Source organism: Equus quagga, chromosome 2, assembly GCF_021613505.1.
Source record: "Equus quagga isolate Etosha38 chromosome 2, UCLA_HA_Equagga_1.0, whole genome shotgun sequence".
Taxonomy (NCBI): domain Eukaryota; kingdom Metazoa; phylum Chordata; class Mammalia; order Perissodactyla; family Equidae; genus Equus; species Equus quagga.
In genome coordinates this window covers 53,799,903-53,815,484 of record NC_060268.1, presented here as the reverse complement: position 1 = coordinate 53,815,484, position 15,582 = coordinate 53,799,903, and the positions used below count along the sequence as shown (strand labels likewise).

The 15,582-nt window shown below is 39.4% G+C and overlaps 1 protein-coding gene across 2 annotated transcripts in view; it reads right to left on the bottom strand.

Moving 5' to 3' along the window:
* Nucleotides 1-744: 744 nt before the first annotated feature.
* Nucleotides 745-15,582, bottom strand: part of FAM81A (family with sequence similarity 81 member A) — a 63,149-nt gene continuing 48,311 nt past the window's right edge. For both annotated transcript variants that reach the window (XM_046652046.1, XM_046652047.1), the window contains exons 7-9: nt 13,164-13,299; nt 11,364-11,559; nt 745-3,070 (exon numbers count right to left, since the gene is read on the bottom strand). In XM_046652046.1, the coding sequence (XP_046508002.1) occupies nt 2,946-3,070; nt 11,364-11,559; nt 13,164-13,299 (457 nt within the window). In that variant the 3' untranslated portion in view covers nt 745-2,945. The remainder of the gene's footprint in view (nt 3,071-11,363; nt 11,560-13,163; nt 13,300-15,582) is intronic.

Here is a 15,582-nt window from a genome sequence, read left to right as displayed (position 1 = left end):
AGTCTATACAAACAAGTCTCAAATGCCAGCTGCCCATTTGGGCCTGGCCCTACCTGGTCTGGATCTCATTTCCCACCTTGAACTCGGGGCTCTGCACCCTCAGCCTCCATGTCAGACTTTACCCCTCCTGAAGTGGAGTTGTCCTTTCCCTGGCTCTGATCCCACCCATCCCACCTCTCTCAACATGGGGCTCCTCCAGTGGACGCGCCTCATCCCAGGCAGCTCCAGTTATGAGACTAACTAGCTTGAGGATCCGCCCAGCCCTGCCCCACATTCAGGGACTGTCCCCATTCTGGTCCTGTCTACTGATCTCTTCCTGGAGGCTCAACTCTTCTTCTGTCTCAGAAATTTGGGGTAGGTTGCTTAACCTTTAGGTGAGTCAGTTTTCTCATCTGGAAAAAGGGGAAACGAATAGTACTTAACTCGTTGTTGTTACAGTGAAATGAGTTAACACACACCAAGGTCATAGCGAGGGGTGCACGACACACTAGGAAATTCCAGTGCCGTAATTCCAGAGGAGAGAAGTCCCACGCAGCCTCGGAGACCTGGAGATGGGGCAGCTCCTCCTGACGTCCCAGTTCCCAGCAGGGCTGCCAGGACTCAGACACTTTCTTTCAACCACCAAAGGGTTTCCACAGAAAGGTAAGAGGAGAATTTCCTACGGCATTTTACCTAATTAAATGTTCGCCTCACACTAAAAGACTTTTACATTTAAAAATCATACACCACATTTTTTTGGAAATTTTATGCTTTTTATTGCAAATTTCTGGTAAAGGAAAGAACAGGGAAGCTGATTCTCATTTAAACTTTGGTGATAAGAGTACGTTGTAGCGTTGTAGCTTGGTGGCTCACAACCTCGCGGCATGTGAATCACCCGGGGGCCCTTGATGTGTACGGATGCCTGTGTCCCACCTCCCAGAGCTCTGACTTAATTGGTCTGGGGGGCAGCCCAGGCATCAGTAGCTTTTTGAACCCCCCAGGTGACTGCAACAAGTAGCCAGGGTGGAGGGCCCCTGCAGGAGCTCATGACATGGGGCGGGCAGCATCAGAAGCACCGAGCGAGTCAGTGGACAGCCAAGCATCACCCGCTCAGTCACACCCTCGACCTGAGTCCAGCTGGTGTCCTCTGTGCCCGTCTTCCCAGGTGTCACATGTGCTGACTCTTCCTCCTGAGAGACCCCAGAGGAGAGAGACCCCAGAAGAGAGAGACGCTGGAGGGGCTGTGGCTTGCGCTAAAATGTGGAGAAATGTACTAGACAGGGTTACTCTAGCACAAAAAGAAACTCACTTTCTTGTTGCAAAAGAGCGTCCCCTTTTTTTTTTTCATTGTTAAGTAGAAATAGTCTTCCTATACAGAGCTGCAAGGATTCATGACAAAATAAGGAAATATGTGTCAGATGACATTTTCCTTAGACGACTTCTTGGGTCCAAATTTTTTTTAAAAACTTTTGTCAAGTCATTGAGGGTAAAATATTATGTACTTTCGCAGCATATTTGATGTGGGTAAACAGTAACAGCCAGTTAGATATTTCATTTATGATTTATCCTAACAATAGAAAATGCTTTAATTTTCCTGAGTCCTTGGCAAACCAAAAAAAAAAAGTTTTTAAAATGTTTAAAGTATTCCTATTTTCTTTTTCCTGGGCACCCTCACAGTTTAGAACGGTGTGTGTCTGTCAGTTTTCACATACACAGGTGAAGAAACAGCACTGGTGCCGATTTTCAATGACTGATCCAATATGGCGACTGAAAAGAAAACACCCATCTTCTATAAAGTTGCGCGAATGAAAGTTTCTTGGCAGTATTACAAATGCAATATCAATTTGATCTCTGTCCATACAAAAGTATGAATTTCTATTCCATTAATAATACTGAATGATTAATGTCTTAACAGTGATAAAATTTTCAGAACATTTAAAAAATACATAGGATCCCATTTTTACATCATCATATCGATGAATTATCATGCCTTCTATTTTGTCCGTAAAACTTACATAGGGTACGGTGCATGGAAAACCAAGGCACAAGACTACAGTTAGAATAAGTTTATATAAACCTTAGCACTTGGTGCCAATTTTGAAAACCTTTAGAAAGGAGACCATAAAGCCTGAAAAGTTCTCACATCCTATTATGATTGAGGAACAATTAATTGTGCAATAAACAGACTATTAACCACCATTGTGATATTAAATATATGGCTATCACTCACTATACGGGCTGTAGATAATTGAAAAAAGTTTTCAGTAATAAAACCTGGTAAAACTAGGTGGTCGATGTAGACGTTGTGCCTTGGATTATCTAGATAATTGGCTTAAATTTCTATGTTAATTTGAAATCTATATGGCAGTTATCAATTTTTAAACTATTTTCATTACATAAATGGTGGGGTTGTTTCCAAATGTTAAATCACTTCCCACTACAAAAGACAGAAGATTTACAAGAAGATAATCAATATAAGAAATGCACAGTTAACAACACTAAAATCCAAATCTGGACTCGAAGGTTGAATTCTAATCTATCGGGACATTCTCTTGATTTAGGGTGAGGAGCACGACATTCCTGTGACAATTCATCAATTTCTTAATTTAAAAAATCACCATGACATTTTTCAAAATAGTAAGTCTTGGCTAGAGCATCAAGCATTGAAGGAAAATTAAGTCTTTTCATTCATAAAATGAAGGGGATAAAAGCCTTTCAAAATCCGGGGCGGGGAGTATTCCACTGAATTTAGTGAAGTGGAATAAAGTAGTAAAAACTGTATTCAATACCTTTAAAGAGTGTTTTCAAGACTCAAGGTAAACATTTAGACCCATGAAAACACATTTCTTGGCACATGCACGCCATGAATAGAACAATCCCGAATGCAGCCACAGCCTGGCTACAGAGGTATCTAGCTCCTAGCCCCACTGGCGACACCAGCTTTGAGGGCCTTGTCCCAACTCCCTTCACATGGGCGCTTCCGGCTTCTGCATCTGTTGTATTTGCTTCTGTAGCTGGTCCTTGTCTAGCTTCATCTTGGCTTCGAGAACTTGCCTGAGGGATCCTATGCTTTCATAGATGGCTGTAAACCCTTAAAAAAGAAGTAAATTGTACAAGAGTTAATAGTAAAAAACAATGCTGTGTCAAATTCTACAGCAGGCAGTAATAGCAGATTTGGGCAAAAATTATCAATAGAGGCTAAAACTATTGGAGTACAAGTTTGATGGGAAACAGGATAGTGACATAGTTTCATAGTATCTCCCTACAGGTTACTTTCTCATTACAAACGGGGAAAGGAACTATCACAATGAACAAATCTGGCAGGTACACTTTAACCAAATGATCAAAGCTAACGTCACCAATACTGGGAGAAACCAACATCACGTACCCCTTGATAAGGTACCCTGGGAAGGACACACCTTCTGTGGCATTTTTATCCAAAACATACAACCTGAATCTAGCTAAGAGGAAGTAAACAGACCAAACTGTTTGACCAACTGGACATTCTACAAAATACTGGCCTGTATTCTTTATGTCAACATCACGGAAGAACTGATCCAGCTTAAAAGAGATTAAATCAAGAAACCTGATAACTAAATATGTGTGATTCTGGATTAGAACCTAGACCAGGGAAGGTTTCCTGTAAAGGAAACAATGGCGAAAGTTGAGAATTGAATATTGGAAAATATTTCATTGACATTACTCTGTACTATAGTTATTTAAGAGAATGTCCTTGTTCTTAGGGTTGACAGACTGAAATAATATTAGGAGTAAAAAAGCATCATGACTTCTCCAACTTACTCCCAAATGATTTAGGAAAAAAATTATATTCATACACACACACAGACACACAAAAAGATTAAGCAAGTTTCCAAAATGTTAACAATTGGTTAATCTAAATGAAAGATATATAGAATTTTGGGACTATTCTTATAGTTTTTCTAAATTTGAATTTATTTCAAAATAAAAAGGTGAAAAAAGAAAAAAATCCCCATCAAAAGAGCATTTCATATTATTCTGTTTTTAATTCATATTCATTTAATTCATTTCATATTATTCTACTGGTTTTTAAATGTTTAAAAGACCTTGTCTTCAGTAATAAATTTTAATTTTCCCTCAGAAAATTTTCTCTATGTGACAATTCATTAAAAAAAGGTATAATAATTACTTATCAAAAACAATATTCTGGGGCCAGCCCAGTGGCACAGCAATTAAGTTCACACGTTCCACTTCAGTGGCTCCGGGTTTGCCAATTTAGATCCTGGGTGTGGACATACCCACCACTTGTCAAGCCAGGCTGTGGCAGGCATCCCATATATAAAGTAGAGGAAGATGGGCATGGATGTTAGCTCAGGGCCAGTCTTCCTCAGCAAAAAAAGAGGAGGATTGGCAGCAGATGTTAGCTCAGGGCTAATCTTCCTCAAAAATGCAATGTAAGGATTATAGGTATACCAGAGGGAGAAGAGAAGGAGAAGGGGGCAGAAAGTCTGTTCAAAGAAATAATGGCTGAGAACTTCCTAAACCTGGGGAGAGAGATGGAACTTCATGTGACAGAAGCCAATAGATCTCCAAACTTTATCAATGCAAGAAGACCAACCCCAAGGCACATAGTAGTGAAGCTAGCAAAAGTCAATGACAAAGAGAAAATACTAAGAGCAGCCAGGCAGAAGAAAATAACCTACAAAGGAACCCCCATAAGGCTATCAGCAGATTTCTCAGCAGAAACTTTACAGGCTAGAAGAGAGTGGAATGATATATTCAAAACTCTGAAGGACAAAAACCTGCAGCCAAGAATACTCTACCCAGCGAAAATATCCTTCAAATATGATGGAGAAATAAAAACTTTCCCAGATAAACAAAAATTAAGGGAGTTCATTGCCACAAAACGTCCTCTTCAAGAAATGCTCAGGAAAACCCTCATACCTGAAAAATCAAAAAAAGGAAAGGGGCTACAAAACCAAGAGCAAAGGAGGTAAGTAGAAGGACAATAACAGAAAGTAACAGCTCTCCATCAGAACAGGTTAGCAAAAGTTAAATAAAACATTAAAGATAAAAGGAAGGGCAACACCAAGAATAAATATAACCCTGTCATTTTAACCACAAACTCACAACACAAGAAAGAAGGGGAAAAAAAATCTGACAATAACAACCTAGAAGGGGAAGAGAAAAGGGATAGAAGGTTTTAATTTAAGGAAATAAGAGGCTATCAGGAAACGGACTATCTCATCTATGAGATGTTCTATGCTAACCATATGGTAACCACTAAACAAATAACAAGAATAAAGACACAAGTTACAAATAAGAAGACACTCAATACAGAAATTTACATACCTGAATTAGTAATCCAAAAACCATTGGACGAGAAACAAAGGAAATGCAAGAGAACCGGAAAACAAGAGATAAAATGGCAGCGGTAGGCCCCCACATTTCAATAATACTCTAAATGTAAATAGATTGAACTCTCCAATCAAAAGACACAGAGTCACAGGATGGATCAAAGAACAAGACCCAACAATATGCTGCCTCCAGGAAACACACCTCAGCCCCAAAGACAAACACAGACTCAGAGTGAAGGGATGGAAAACAATACTCCAAGCTAATAATGAACAAAAGAAAGCAGGTGTCGCTATACTAATATCAGACAAAGGAGACTTCAAAGCAAAACAGAGAAAGAAAGACAAAGAGGGACAGGACATAATGATAAAAGGGATACTCCACCAAGATGACATAACACTTATAAATATATACGCACCCAACACAGGAGCACCAAAATTTGTAAAGCAACTCTTAACAGAACTAAAAGGAGACATCAACAACAATACAATAATAGTAGGGGACCTCAACACCCCATTATCACCAACGGATAGATCATCCAGACAGAAAATCAACAAGGAAATTATAGAATTAAATGAAAAATTAGACCAGATGGACTTAATAGATATATATAGAACACTTCACCTAAAACAGCAGGTTACACATTCTTCTCAAGTGCACATGGAACATTCTCAAGGATAGACCATATCTTGGGAAACAAAGCAAGCATCAATAAATACAAGAGAGTTGAAATAATATCAAGCATCTTTTCTGATCATAATGCTGTGAAACTAGAAATCAACTACAAGAATAAAGCAGGGAAAGGTGCAAAAATGTGGAGACTAAACAACACGCTACTGAACAAACAATGGATTATTGAAGAAATTAAAGAAGAAATCAAATATTATCTGGAGACAAATGAAAATGAAAACATGCCATCCCAACTCATTTGGGACGCAACAAAGGCAGTCCTAAGAGGGAAATTCATTGCAATACAGGCTCACCTCAATAAACAAGAAAAATCTCACATAAGCAACCTCAAACGACACCTAAGAGAATTAGAAAAAGAAGAAAAAACAAAGCCCAAAGTCAGTAGAAGGAGAGAAATAATAAAAATTAGAGCAGAAATAAACGATATTGAAACAAAAAAGACAGTAGAAAGGATCAATGAAACAAAGAGTTGGTTCTTCGAAAAAATTAACAAAATTGACAAACCCTTAGCCAGACTCACTAAGAAAAGAAGAAAGAAATCTCAAATAAATAAAATTAGGAATGAGAGAGGAGAAATCACAACAGATACCAAAGAAATACAAGGGATCATAAGAGAATACTATGAAAAACTATATGCCAACAAATTGAACAACCTAGAAGAAATGGACAAATTCCTAGACTCTTACAACCTCCCCAAACTGAATCAGGAAGAAATCGAGAATCTGAATAGACCAATCATAAGTAAAGAAATAGAAACAGTAATCAAAAACCTCCCCAAAAATAAGAGTCCAGGACCAGACGGCTTCTCTGGAGAATTCTACCAAACATTCAAAGAAGATTTAATACCTATCCTTCTCAAACTATTCCAGAAAATTGAGGAAGATGGAGCACTCCCTAACACATTCTATGAAGCCAACATCACTCTGATCCCTAAACCTGACAAGGACAACACAAAGAAGGAAAACTACAGGCCAATATCACTGATGAACATAGACACAAAAATCCTCAACAAAATTCTGGCAAACTGAATACAGCAATACATCAAAAGGATTATACACTATGATCAAGTGGGATTTATACCAGGGACACAGGGATGGTTCAACATCCGCAAGTCAATCAATGTGATACACTACATTAACAAAATGAGAAACAAAAACCACATGATCATCTCAGTAGATGCAGAGAAAGCATTCGACAAGATCCAACATCCATTTATGATAAAAACCCTCAATAAAATGGGTATAGAAGGAAAGTACCTCAACATAATAAAGGCCATATATGACAAACCCACAGCCAACATCATATTCAATGGACAAAAACTGAAAGCCATCCCTCTGAGAACAGGAACAAGACAAGGGTGCCCACTTTCACCACTCCTATTCAACATAGTACTGGAAGTGTTGGCCAGAGCAATTTGGCAGGAAAAAGAAATAAAAGGAATCCAAATAGGCAATGAAGAAGTAAAACTCTTGCTGTTTGCAGACGACATGATCTTATATATAGAAAACCCCAAAGAATCCATAGGAAAACTATTATAAACAATCAACAGCTACAGCAAAGTTGCAGGGTATAAAATCAACATACATAAATCAGTAGCATTTCTATACGCTAACAATGAACTAACAGAAAAAGAACTCAAGAACTCAATCCCATTCACAATCGCAACAAAAAGAATAAAATACCTTGGGATAAATTTAACCAAGGAAGTGAAAGATTTATACAATGAAAACTACAAGACTTTCTTGAAAGAAATTGATGACAACATAAAGAGATGGAAAGACATTCCATGCACATGGATTGGAAGAATAAACACAGTTAAAATGTCCATACTACCTAAAGCAATCTACAGATTCAATGCTATCCCAATCAGAATTCCAATGACATTCTTTACAGAAATTGAACAGAGAATCTTAAAATTCATATGGGGCAACAAAAGACCCCGAATTGCTAAAGCAATCCTGAGTAAAAAGAACAAAGCCGGAGGCATCACAATCCCTGATTTCAAAACATACTACAAAGCTACAGTGATCAAAACAGCATGGTACTGGTACAAAAACAGGTGCACAGATCAATGGAACAGAATCGAAAGCCCAGAAATAAAACCATACATCTATGGACAGCTAATCTTCAACAAAGGAGCTGACGGCCTACAATGGAGAAAAGAAAGTCTCTTTAACAAATGGTGCTGGGAAAACTGGACAGACACATGTAAAAGATTGAAAATTGACCATTCTTTTTCACCATTCACAAAACTAAACTCAAAATGGATCAAAGACCTAAAGATTAGGCCTGAAACAATAAGTCTTCTAGAAGAGAATATAGGCAGTACACTCTTTGACATCAGCTTCAAAAGAATCTTTTCAGGGGCTGGCCCCGTGGCCGAGTGGTTAAGTTCACGCGCTCCGCTGCAGGCGGCCCAGTGTTTCGTTGGTTCGAATCCTGGGTGCGGACATGACACTGCTCATCAAACCACGCTGAGGCGGCGTCCCACATGCCACAACTAGAAGGACCCACAACGAAGAATATACAACTATGTACCGGGGGAGCTTTGGGGAGAAAAAGGAAAAAATAAAATCTTAAAAAATAAATAAATAAAATTAAAAAAAAAGAATCTTTTCAGACACATAACTCCTCAGATGAGGGAAACAATAGAAAGAATAAACAAATGGGACTTCATCAGACTAAAGAGCTTCTTCAAGGCAAGGGAAAACAGGATTGAAACAAAAAAAACAGCCCACTAATTGGGAAAAAATATTTACAAGCCACTTATCCGACAAAGGGTTAATCTCCATAATATATAAAGAACTCACACAGCTCAACAACAAAAAAACAAACAACCCGATCAAAAAATGGGCAGAGGACATGAACAGACATTTCTCCAAAGAAGATATAAGGATGGCCAATAGACACATGAAAAGATGCTCATCATCACTAATCATTAGGGAAATGCAAATCAAAACTACACTAAGATATCACCTTACACCCGTTAGATTGGCAAAAATATCCAAAACCAAGAGTGACAATTGTTGGAGAGGATGTGGAGAAAAAGGAACCCTCATACACTGTTGGTGGGAATGCAAACTGGTGCAGCCACTATGGAAAACAGTATGGAGATGTCTCAAAAAGTTAAAAATAGAAATACCTTATGACCCAGCCATCCCACTACCGGGTATCTATCCTAAGAACCTGAAATCAGCAATTCCAAGAGTCCCATGCACCCCTATGTTCATCGCAGCATTATTTACAATAGCCAAGATGTGGAACCAACCTAAATGCCCAGCAACTGATGATTGGATAAAGAAGATATGGTATATATACACAATGGAATACTACTCAGCCATAAAAAAGGACAAAATCGTCCCGTTCACATCAACATGGATGGACCTTGAGGGTATTATGTTAAGCGAAATAAGCCAGACAGAGAAAGACGAACTCTATATGACTCCACTCATAGGTGGAAGTTAACATATAGACAAGGACAACTGATCGGTGGTTACCAGGGAAAAGGGGGGGGGGGGTGGGGGGAGGGCACAAAGGGTGAAGTGCTGTACCCACAACATGACTAACAATAATGTACAACTGAAATCTCACAAGGTTGTAAACTATCATAATCTTAATTTTTAAAAAATGCGTTAAAAAAAAGAAAAAAACCAATATTCCTTGGAAGCAACCTAAGTGCCCATCAACAGGTGAATGGATAAATATATATACACACATACACATATGGGAATACTACTCAGCCATAAAAAAGACAAAATCTTGCCATTTGCAACAACATGGATGGACCCTGAGGGCATTACGCTAAGTGAAATAAGTCAGATGGAAGAAGACAATTAGAGTATGACCTCATTCATATGTGGAAGATAGACAAACACATAGATAAAGAAAACAGATTGGTGGTTACCAGAGGGGAAGGGGGTGAGGGGAGGGTGTGAGGGGTAAAGGGGCACATATGCATGGTGACAGATGGAAACTAGACTTTTGGTGGTGAACACAATGCAATCTATACAGAGGTTGAAATATAATGATGTAGACCTGAAATTATTATATAACATTATAAACCAATGTGACCTCAATAAAATAAAAACAATTGTATTATTGAATGGAAAGATACAACATATTTTAAAAAGCACATATATATCCTATATGTATAGAAAGATACACATAAAAATGACCTCTGGGTGGGAGAAGTTATGAGTATTTTTAAAAATATTTTGTGCTTTATGATTTTCCATTAAGAAATGCAGTGTTTTGTAATAAGAAAAAATAAAACTTTTTAATTTCAAAAAGGCTCGTATGCATTTCTTATTAAGTACTAAATACTAACAACCTCAGTGGTATGTTGAATAGAGAATAATAAATCCACTCAGGAAACGATGCAGTTAAACATGGATGAAATGTTCAAATACCACAGTCTAACAGCTGGAAAGACCAAGAAAGAAAATTCATTTTTATCTTTACAAGTTCTTCGATTCGTAAATTTAATTGTGGTTTCTACTTAAATAAAATAATAAACCGTTGGTGGTAACAACAAAATTATTCTTGGGGTAACTAAGTATTTTTATTTCCATGTGGCCAAAATAGAACAAGTCCACAGAAGACAATTATGGAATGAGAGAATTGGAAGGAGCTAGGAGGTCCCTTAGCCCCCTTCTCACACTGCAAGACTGTCTTCTCTTTGCTGACCCCAATCAAGCAGCCTCCCCTTGAATACTTCCAGTTCCAAAGAGCTCTCAAGCTCCCACAGCCACCGGGGGCCTTCCACGACCCATCAACTGAAGACACTTCGGCCTCATGTTGAGTTCAAGTATGTCTGGGGTAACTGCCACTTCCTGGTCCCAGTTCTGTATTCCTGCGCTCAGAGTGTAACCGAACCCCTCCTTTCTAAGACAGCACTTCAGAAACGGGAACCAGCTTTAATGTTTTCTTCTAAACAAGTGTGTGAATTACTGGCCCTGTTGACTTCTGAGTAGAGGAAGATCATTCATTGCCATGGCGATATACTGCCAGGAGTATGAAATAAGCTTCAAAAGCCCCTCCAAGACACACGCTTCTTTCTGAGACATCCTGACCTTGGCTAGGAACAGAGAAGAATCCACAGATGGCACTGAAGACAATGCACAGCGGTTGTAAGCTAAGCAATGCTAGTTTTGTTTGTCTGTCCCTCATGCTGGCTCTTCCCATACTTGGAATGGAAAGGTTGTGGTTCAATACAGGCCAGCTACTTGGAAAATCACCTGTGGACCTTTCACCGTGGTCACCATTAGCCGGGTTCACAGGTAGTTGAGGGGGATTCTAATTAATTGGTTTTTAGATCAAATAGAAAATAAACTGTGAGAGCTGTTTTCTTTCTGGCCTACCAGCATCCACCTCTGCTTTCATTTCCTTCATGTCCTCGTTCATCTGTAACTCCAGCTTGCTGATCCGACCGTGCACCTTCTCCTCTTCTTGTTTGGTTCTCTGCACTTCCAGATTCTTCTTCTGACTCTCCTCTATTTTGTCGAGTCTGGCTGACATCTGGCTGAGCTTCTTCTCCATGTCCCTTTCACTGGCTCCCTGAAAGCCACGGTGAGAATTGCACTGGGTTACTCCCAAAAGAGTCTGCATTGCATTCACCTCAGTCCTATATCATTTAACAACAGTCTGCATGGAGCAGAATCACAAAGGTTGCTCGTTGCTCACCTCAATATTCATTCTCCCCTTCTTCCTTAACAGACCCCCAATTTTCAGCTGGGTATAAGGTCATCCAGAATAAAGACTGCATTTTCTACTAACGCGAGTTTGGTGTGCCATATGATTTAGTTCTAGCCAACAAGATGTAAATACAAGTGTATGTGGTGGCTTCCAGGAAAAGTTAAAAGACAGCTAAGGTATATTCTTGCCCTTTCCTTCTTTCTTCTGTTCCTGGAATTCAGACATAATGACTGGAGCTCTGGCAGCCATTTTGAACTATAAGGACAAGGGTCACTCTCTAGGATTAGCAGAGAGTTAGGCCAGAAGGATCTGGGGTTGCTGAGGACTGACAAGCTACCACATCAGCCCTGCAAGTCCTACACCCAGACTTCTTTTATGGGAAAGATAAATAAGCTTCTATCTTAGTAAAGCCACCATTATCCTGGGGTTTACTGTTAGCTATTAAACCAATCCATATGTAAAAGTGAACAGTGATCCCAAGACCCAGAAGCTACAGATGTATGATTACGAATCTAAGTAAATCAATCAGTGGATCTGATAAAAATATGGAGAACACTTAGAAATATTTGAGATATTAAATATGTTCTTTCCTTTCCTTTCTACCATGCTTGGTTTTTATGGGAACCTGTGTCTGCAGGTGAGCTCTGGAGGTCCTGACTACAAACACCAAGCTGTGAGTGGGCCGTGGCTCAAGACAAAGCTCTGCTGATGGTGTCCAACGCAGAGTCTGCAATTCACCAGCTCAGCATCAAGAGAGCAGAGCCAGAGATGCACCAGTCACTCCAGCTCCATCAAAGTCCAACAGGAGGAACCAGTGCAAGAAAAGAGAAGGGAGAGGAGAGGGTCAGGCTACATAGCCAAACCAAAAAACATTAGCTTGCCAAGTACTGGTTTCAGAGCCTACTGATCTTGAATACTATATACGCAAGGCTTTCTTGATATGATTTTTGGGCACTTCTGCAAACCTCCGTTCTGTGGGAGATGGGGTAGAAGGAGAAGGAAGACGGAAAAGGAAACGGTGGATTCTGTTTACATGTTGCACCGCGACACCTCAGACCGAGCTTACAGTGTGGTGGGGGTGCCTGGAAGGAGAAATCTGGTCAACACAGTTTTTACCAGATCCTGAAATTAAAACAAACTAGGATGAAGTTGTCATTGTTAGTTTTATTTAGAAATGCAGTTGGACAATTTGGTTCATTAAGGTCTTGACTCAAGTTCATCTTAGCTGAAAGTACTGAAATTTTCTACTTAGCCTTTTTTAACCAAAACAAGTCAAAGGGCTCCGTCTCTCGATAACAAATACGAAGAATCAATGTGAACCATGGAAATGGATTCTAAGGCAAGAAACAACTGGACAGCTTAATGTGGTGCTAAATAGATCAAGGATAAGTTACCAGATGTTACTCCAACATTGCAGGCCCCCACCGAGTAACGTTACTATATTATTGCTAAATGTCAATACCTACACTGTTTTCCTTAACAACCAAGGAAAGCTGGTCGATTTTCTGTAGAAGCTCTTTCTCTATCCGTTCTTGTTCCTGTTGCAACCAACTCCGTGCAGATAAAATCTGGTTACTGAGTTCCTCAATGGTACCTTTAAATCTAAAATAAGAAAGCGAGTTAGATATAAAACAATTTTAAAATGACATCAAACAACCTCAGTCTCTGACTGTCAAATTTCTCATAAACATGTCAGCATTAAACTCAGCTCACTCAGAATCACATGCTTAGCTTTTCTCAGAATTGCATTTAGCACTCAACTGGGAAAGGGGGGCGGGAGGGAGGATGCAACGGAGAAGCACCTGATACCACTTGCTACCCGTGAAGAGCTGACGGTGTGGACACTGAGGCACCACACAGTGACACAGACACGCCAGGTGCTCGTCTTTGCAGTTCAGAGGGTGCCAGTGATCCCGGCTCAGAGGACACAGTGTCCCGGCTCCCCTCCCGGCTCCCTCCTTCCCTAGACTGTTCCTCCTCCTCCCTCTTACCTCCCACGACCAGAAGCCGGGCTCCCTTTCTCTCTAATGTTCTCCACATTGCTCTTGCCCCATACAGATATTTCCTAATTTCAATCAAAAAGAAAATTGAAAGAAAACAAAGCCAACTCTCCATTCCTCTAGTCCTCTCCCTTCCCCAATACCTGAAAATAACATTCCACACTTGCTGCCTCCTCTTAATTACCTTATTATTTTTATTAATAAGTGTAATAAGAGTTCAAAAGAACAGATATGACTTAAATAATAATAATAAAATAAACACCCATGGTGGTAGAAACTACTAATTATCTGCAATATCTGTTTTCTTCTTTTTCTCTATTAAGATACCCTCAAATGTGAACTGGGTACGTGGCTGCCTAGCCATAGACTACATTTCCCAGCCTCCCTTGCAGCTAGGTGTGGCCATATGACTAAGTCAGGCAATGGGACACATGTAGAAGTGATAAGTACAACTTCCTGGTCACATCATTAAAAACAAAGCTTTCAGGGGCCAGTCCCGTGGCTGAGTGGTTAAGTTCACATGCTCTGCTTCAGAGGCCCAGGGTTTCACTGGTTTGGATCCTGGGTGCAGACACGGCATCGCTCGTCAGGCCATGCTGAGGCGGCATCCCACATTGTACAACCAGAAGGACCCATGACTAAAATATACAACTATGTACTGGGGGGCTTTGGGGAGAAGAATAAAAGCAAAACAAAAAAGAAGATTGGCAATATTTGTTAGCTCTGGTGCCAATCTTAAAAAAAAAAAAAGACAGAAAGAAAGAAAAGCAAAGCTTTTGGCCTTATCTGGGCAGGAGGCCAAGCCAGCAGCCCCACCCAATTGTGGAGTCCAGCCTGCAGCCCTGCCTGACCGGGGAGACTGACCATGGACCACAGTAGCTTTACTGAATTCATTTATTCTAACAGTCTTTTGGTGCAGTTTTTAGAGTTTTCTATATACAAGATCACATTATGTGCAAAGAGGGATAATTTTACTTCTTTTTTCTGATTTGGATGTCTTGTCTTTCTTTTTTTTTTTTTTTTTTTTTGCCTAATTGCTCTGGCTAGGACTTCTAGTACTATGTTGAATAAAAGCAGTGAGAGTGGGCAACCTTGTCTTGTTCCTGATCTTAGAGGAAAACTTTCAGATTTTCATCACTGAGTATGATGTCAACCGTGGGCTTGTGATATATGGCCTTTATCATGTTGTGGTACATTCCTTCTATACCCAATTTATTGAGAGTATTTACCATGAAAGGATATTGAATTTTGTCCAGTGCTTTTTCTGCATTTATTGAGATGATCATACAATTTTTATCCTTTATTCTGTTAATGTGGTATATCATATTGACTGACTTGTGTGTATTGAACCATCCTTGCAACCCAGGGATAAATCCCATTTGATCATGGTGTATAATCCTTTTAATATGCTGTTGAATTTGGTTTGCTAATATTTTGTTGAGAATTTTTACATCTATGTTCATCAAGGATATTGGCCTGTAACTTTCTCTTCTTGTAGAGTCTATATCTAGCTTTGGTATCGGGGTAATGCTGGCCTTGTAAAACGAGTTTGGAAGTATTCTCTTCTCTTCAATTTTTTGGAAGAGTTTGAGTATGATTGGCATTAATTCTTTAATGTTTGGTAGAATTAACCCACAAAGCCATCTGGTCCTGAGCTTTTCTTTGTTGAGACGTTTTTGATTACTGATTCAATCTTCTTACTCATTATTGGTCTATCCATATTTTCTATTTCTTCGTGATTCAGTATTTGTAGGTTGTATGTTTCCAAAAATTTAACCATTTCTTCTAGTTTATCCTATTTGTTGGCTTATGATTGTTCATAACAGTCTCTCATGATCCTTTGTATTTCTGTGGTATCAGTTGTAATTTCTCCTCTTTCATTTAT